Source organism: Nansenia antarctica (assembly GCF_963989245.1).
Source record: "Nansenia antarctica genome assembly, chromosome: 1".
Classification (NCBI taxonomy): Eukaryota; Metazoa; Chordata; class Actinopteri; order Argentiniformes; family Microstomatidae; genus Nansenia; species Nansenia antarctica.
The window spans coordinates 114,388,015-114,394,896 of NC_137674.1; the positions used below are offsets into that span (position 1 = coordinate 114,388,015).

Below are 6,882 nucleotides of genomic sequence, written 5' to 3' on the forward strand. Positions count from 1 at the left end.
GTAACCGCTCCCTCTCCTTTGTACGCAAGTAACTCAATAGCCTCTTTTAGTCTGGAGGCTTTTAGTCATCAGGAAAGATGATCATCATATCCTCACCTCTCCCACAGCCCAACACTCACCTGGCGCCGTGCTCAGCACCTCACAGTGTTCAGCACCTCACAGTGTTCAGCACCTCACAGTGTTCATCACCTCACAGTGTTCAGCACCTCACAGTGTTCAGCACCTCACAGTGTTCTGGCATCTACACCTCACAGTGCTCTAGCATTCTAAACACATTAAGCTCTTCTAAACACATTAAGCTCTACTAAACACATTAAGCTCTTCTAAACACATTAAGCTCTTCTAAACACATTAAGCTCTTCTTCTAAACACGTTAAGCTCTTCTAAACACATTAAGCTCTACTAAACACATTAAGCTCTTCTTCTAAACACGTTAAGCTCTTCTAAACACATTAAGCTCTACTAAACACATTAACTTCTACCCTCTAAATACACTTTGCAAAACTTGAACAGCATCCAGAGAAGCGTAGTCTAGGACCTGACATTTCCTTTAAATGCCCAATTTTAGTGTGAAATGGTATCATACTGGAGAAATACACTGGAAGAATACAAAAGACTGCAAGCCCCTAACCAACCCCACACACACTACAAACATGGACATATTATATATATAAATATATATTACAGTATTATAACCCTACTAACCCTAACCACTGCACACTACTGGATTATTACCTGGACTGCCCTCCGTATTCCACCTCTGATCCTCGCCGGTATCTGCAGATCCTCCATGGGATCATCACAGGCGTAAGATTACCAGACATGAGGCGGACCGCAGCGGTCCTGACGGGAGGCCGCGGGGGTAGAGATGGAGAACAGCCAGAGCATCACCATCATAACCACAACAAAACCTTCTACAGGAAATGTGAATGAACACATTAAATGAATTAAACATTACTTAAACATTTAATTCACTGTTGGATATTCACATGAAATGTACGTAGAAACGAAACCATTTTTTCTTTTTTTACAAATGGCTTTTATTCATCGTTTACAAACTTTTGGTTAAAATAAATCTTTTGTTTATTTATTTTTTAAATCAAAGTTGTGTTCAGTGGTTTTCAATTGGTACAATGTTCCTCCACTTACAAATATAGCGTTTTAAATCTGTGTACTTAACAGTTCAAAAACATTAAATAAAGGCACTGGAACAGCTTCAAAGGACACACATTTAAAACTAGAACATTGTTCAAAGACGTCTCCCACAACTCGAGGGAGAAAAGGCTCTTGCGTTTCAGATAATAAGCACGAGTCCACATTAAAAAAAAAGAAGTTCTGTATATGAAAAGAAAAATACAACTTTAAAGCCTTGACAGACTTAGAGGTTGGTGGCATTCTGTGTAGCTCCTCTGGGCCGTGGACCACAGGAATGGGCTATTTCTAGAACTGTCTTTCTCTTGAAGGAAGAAGGGGCTCCTCCTCACTGAGTGGCCAGGATGTCTGTGGGGACGACGGCGCTCTCTCATTGGTCCCTCAGGGTCTGTGACATCATCTCCAGCGGCCAGGAGGAAGGAGTGGTCTGATTGGTCTGATTATAGAGTGAGTCCTCTGGCCCGAAGAGCAGTTGTCTGAGCCCTGCTGCCTCGTACAGACAGAAGAGGTTGAACGCCGCCATCGCAAGGAGCGGGAAAACGCTGAGCCCAGATCCAAAGCCTCTCCAGGAGCTGCACACATGGAAGGAGAGCCAGTAGATTAACCTAGAGGGGGGGGGGGGGGGAGAGAGAGAAAGACAGAGAGAGAGAGAAAGAGAGAGAGAGGGAGAGAGAGAGAGAGAGGGAGAGAGAGAGAGAGAGAAAGACAGAGAGAGGGGGGGGGGGGGGTGAAAATATGTTCAGCACTTGAATGTAAAATAAATCTCATTACTACACTCTCTCTCTCTCTCTCTCTCTCTCTCTCTCTCTCTCTCTCTCTCTCTCTCTCTAAACTCACCTTCCTGCAACGAACACCCCAGTCAGGATGGGCACCACCCTCATCTGGTCTGGGGGCAGGAACGTGGCCAAGACCAGGAGGTTGAGGACGTAAACAGCCAGCTGCTCCACCGAGGCGGTGACAAACAGCTGCTGGACCGCCGGTCTTCTTCTGGGAAGTCCCGGCTCCGACCCCCCCCCCGTACAGACCTGGCACACAGCAGCCAGCAGCATCCCTGGAGGAGGGAGGAACGAAACACTGTTATTATAATAACTATAATATACATATATATATATATATATATAATACTACGCCCCCCTCCCACCTAAAACAACCTAGAATAACGGCTGGTTCTGTCTGATATTGGCATCCTTTTCTGGAAAGAAGCAAACTGGGATTGATCTCTGGCGATATCCAAATAATACTTAATATCGTCCTTGTCTCGGTTCACTCATGACAACCAGTGAGGTCAAAGCAATCAGTAGGCCGTCGTCTGTCCTGTGACTCCTGTCCCCTTGTCATAAAGTACAGGAGATAATAAGGGTTAATAAGAAACCACGGTATGAGGACCCAGCCCTGGAGACCAGAGAACTAGATTCCCTCTCATCTCTTTTTGCTATTCTAGTTTCCTTGTTAAGCTGCTGTACGTATGAGAGGAGGAAATTAACCTTTTCCCAGGAGTCCCAGTAAGACAGGTATTGCCTTGAGGTTGAAAGTGTAGACAATTAAAAACTAGACAGAGACATAGACAGTCATGGTTAACTAGACAACCCTGAATTCATTTGTTTTGCTTTCAATAAGAGAGCTTCTCACATGACTTATTGTTTGGAGAGAATATTCAGCGAACGTCTAAATTCTGTCAAATGAAACTATGTCGCGGGGCTTAGTGGCGTGGCACCCATATCATCGCAAGGTTCTTGGTTCAATTCCGACCCTCGACATATCTTGGCCCGGCTCTGGCGTAGGAGGTAGAGCCGCCGTCAATGATCGCAAGGTCGGCAGATCGGTGGTTCGAGCCCCGGCTGGCCACATGTCGCTTGGGCCATGCAACACTGAACCCCAAATTGCATGGCAGCTTGCCGCCATTGATGTGTGAATGGGTGAATGAGAGGCTGTTGTAAAGTAAAGCGCTTTGGATAAAGGCGATATATAAGTCAGTCCATTTACCATATCTTGCATGTCATCCCTACTCTCTCACCCATCCTTCCTCTCAATCTCTACTGTCTCTCTATTTCCCCCCCAAAATATATATTTTAAAATAAATAAACCAACAGCAACGGCGTAGACTGTGTCTCAGTGTGTATTGTTGTATTGGTTTGTTTACTGGCTGTCTTAGTGTCTATGTTGTATCGCTGTGTTGATTGGTCGTGTCCCAGCGCTTATTGTTGTATTATTGTCTTTCCTGACTGTGTATCAGTGCTTACTGCTTATTGCTGTATTGTTGTGTTTGCTTGGCTGTGTCCCAGTGCGTTTTGTTGTATTGTATTGTCTTGTGTTGCCTGTCTGCTTTTTGTGCTTACTGTTGTATTCCATTCTTGATGTCCGTTAGTGCTTTTGTTGTATTGTTTGTGTTACATGCATGTGTTTAATGCTTATTGTGCTTTGTTTTTAACATGTTTTATCTTTCAGCCCTCCTCCCCTTTCCCCTTATGAGGCAGGCCGGCATTGTAAATAAGAATTTTGTTCTTAATTGTCTCGCCTGGTAAAATAAAGGTTAAAAAAAAAGAAGAAAAAAAAGTAGACGTACCCAGTACGACAGGGACGGCCGCCACAGCGCAGCAGCGGAGGGTGAAGGTGAGGCGGTCGGCCACGTCAGGGCAGTCAGGCGCCTCTATGGGAACGTAGAAGTAGAGCGCGTAGAGAAGCCCCGCGGTGCACAGGAGGGAGGACAGGACGGAGACCAGGGCAGCAGCGCAGCCGGGCTGGCAGCATCTACAACAGGAGCAGCAGCGCCGTGTTCCTGAGACACCCGGGGAGACACCCTCACACGTCTCCTCTGGTGAACTCCACATCGTCAACTCGATGCTCTCCTGGGCCAAACCGATCAACGGATGACCTTCGTCGACAGTCGACTCCAAGTTGTTGGACTCCGGGCTCCATCCCGTCGTCGTGTCTCTGCCGTTGGCCGTGTCTCTCTGGGAGGCTGGGGGGGTCGGAGTGCTGATACAGTTTTCCACAGCGTGTTCCAGATCGTGCGCCGCCGTGGCAATCGGACTGGAAACAGTTCCATCCAGAACTCCCTCCTCCTCTTCCCCCTCCTGCAGTCTCTGCTGCTCGTCTACAGAGCTCTCGCTGGGCGGCTGGCGCGGGACAGACTCAGGCCCTGTTCAAAACAAAAGCAGAATACTGAAATGACAAAAACGTCATCAACTTCCAAACGTCTCAAATGAACTCTTTCTTTTTATTTTTTTTATCAATTATTTATTGCAAAACAGTACACATGAAAAACTCACATTATTACACCAAACAAAATAAGTGTCTGTCCTGATTTTTTCTTTTCTTATTTTCCCCCCCCCCTACTATAAACACATGAGTAACCCCCCCCCCCATAGTTCTTCATTACACTATATTTGGTATATCATAAAATCATGATATCATAATAATACAACAATTACAGGTTACATTCACATACAACACAGCCTACAAACACAGTCACTCCATCAACTCTTTTATCAAATGAACTCTTTCTTAATTATGTTAGGAACCACCAACTTATCTGTTGATGTGCCAAGAAGACAGTGCCACTCGAGTCAACTTAACATACCAGTGCTCAACTCTCCCTTGCGTCCAGACTCGCTAGCTGTTTGGGGCTCCAGAGAGTGTTGGGAGCCAGAGACCGACTGAGAGGACGAGCGCAGTTCCTCCACCGACGACTCGGGGCTGTCGGACACGGGGGCCAGGGAGATCTGGGTGTCCAGGTCCAGGAACGGGGAGAAGGACAGCCGGGCCGGGTCGATATCCTGCAGCTGGTTGATGATGTCACTGATAGACTCTTTCACACTGTCAGTGATGTCACATGACAGTGGTGTCTCCTTTATGACATCATTGTTGTTGGCTTGTAGCCCTGTGGTTGTCATAGTCACACAGCCTACAGAGAAAGATTAGACAGTGTACATGACAATTGTAAGGATATAAAGCCACATTGGACACATGTTGTGGGACGTGGGACTCTGGCACGGTAATATTTGTGATATGTTATATGTGTATATATGTTTGTGAATATGTGAATATGTTTTCTGTTTTTGCACCTTCAGAAGAACCACTACAATTTCATTGTATAGGCAACTGTACAACGACAATAAAGTCTATTCTAATTCTAATTCTAATGTTGAATAGCCTATATTGTACAGTACATATAAAATGTGAACTCCATAAAACAAAATAAGACAGAATCTCGGTTGGGTTAAAACGAGGCCTATATTTTCGTCTGCTGAAGTTCAAAGGCTCTGAGTCTGCCCCCATAAAGGCTCTGCCCCCATCTGCACATCTGGGGCTTCACTCTGGACCAGGCAGAACCCAGAACCCTGGGGCCCTACAGCCCTGTGTCTGTCTCTGGGCCAGGCGGCTGATCTGAAGAACCACAACTTTAAAACAAACACGTCACGAGTAGCAGGGTTCAATCTCCTAACAAAAGACCTCCATCTGGACGTATATGATGGTATATTCTGGTATTCTGGTATTGTAGCAGTGGAAATGGAAGAAGAGATTATACGTTTATAACTTCCACTAGGACGACCAGAAGCCGCAAGAATGTGTGTTTTTTTTGCCCATTCTGAGAAAACGACCTGATTCTCTGTCTTCATCTAACCCCAGGGTTTATGGGTTTATATCTCTTTATTCATTTCAGCTTTTTTCATTATTACATAAATAGGAACAGGAAAGATCCTATACAGAGATGCAATAGAACAATACGTAGAATGATCCATAATTGGTGCATGGCCTGAATATGAAAATGCAACTATTTAATAAAGTCATTTAATAGCCCTCGTGACTAGACGGACAATATCTCAATGATACAAATAGAGAAAAAGCACAAACGTATAAACGTGTTCTGATCACATTATTATTCTCATCACACTGAGCTATGAGCACAACATGGAAGGATGCGGGAGATAAACTTACTGTTTCGATGGTTTGACGATGTTTCAAAGGGGCTCGCGGGAATATTCTCCAACAACTTAATTGCTTTTCCTCTACTTTACTTTTGTCTCCCTGCAGCAGAACTTCTGAATCAAATTTCAAGACGGACCAAACGCTCTAGTCTGCAGCCCCGCCCACTGGGTAACATGGCCCCGCCCACATTCTCTCTGGGTACCATGGCCCCGCCCACAGCCTCTCATGGCCCCGCCCACTGGGTACCATGGCCCCGCCCACATTCTCTCTGGGTACCATGGCCCCGCCCACAGCCTCTCATGGTCCCGCCCACAGCCTCTCATGGCCCCGCCCACTGGGTACCATGGCCCCGCCCACATTCTCTCTGGGTACCATGGCCCCGCCCACAGCCTCTCATGGTCCCGCCCACAGCATCTCAGACCACGCCCACCGCCCCTCTGGGTACCATGGCAGGCCCCGCCCACAGCTTCTCTGGGTAGCAGGCAGACCACCGCGGACATATGGAGCAGATCAACCCGGAGCGGAGCGGCTCCACCGGGGGGTGGTGGGGTTAGGGTTAGGGGGGCTTCACCGGGGTTAGGGTGAGCGGGGCTCCACCGGGGGGTGGGGCGGTACTGGGGAGTCCAGATATGTAGAAAATAAATCTTGCTTATCACCTTAAGATGATATCATGAAATAAATATAGAGAAACACCACTTTACCATTAATAACTTTGAATAGGTCCTAAAAGATTTCCATATTCAAAAACACAAACACACCAACATCATTTCTTTTGACGTGGTGAAAGTTTATTTCGAAAGC

The 6,882-nt window shown here is 46.3% G+C and overlaps 1 protein-coding gene across 1 annotated transcript; it reads right to left on the minus strand.

The window, feature by feature from the left end:
• Positions 1-1,522: 1,522 nt before the first annotated feature.
• LOC308157024 (uncharacterized protein) lies at positions 1,523-6,581 on the minus strand (the record flags this gene model as incomplete). The annotated part of the gene is made up of 5 exons (XM_080530498.1): positions 1,523-1,757; positions 1,990-2,203; positions 3,716-4,291; positions 4,733-5,032; positions 6,284-6,581. The coding sequence occupies 5 exons, from the start codon at positions 6,579-6,581 to the stop codon at positions 1,523-1,525; spliced, it is 1,623 nt and encodes a 540-aa protein (XP_080386624.1).
• Positions 6,582-6,882: the final 301 nt, after the last annotated feature.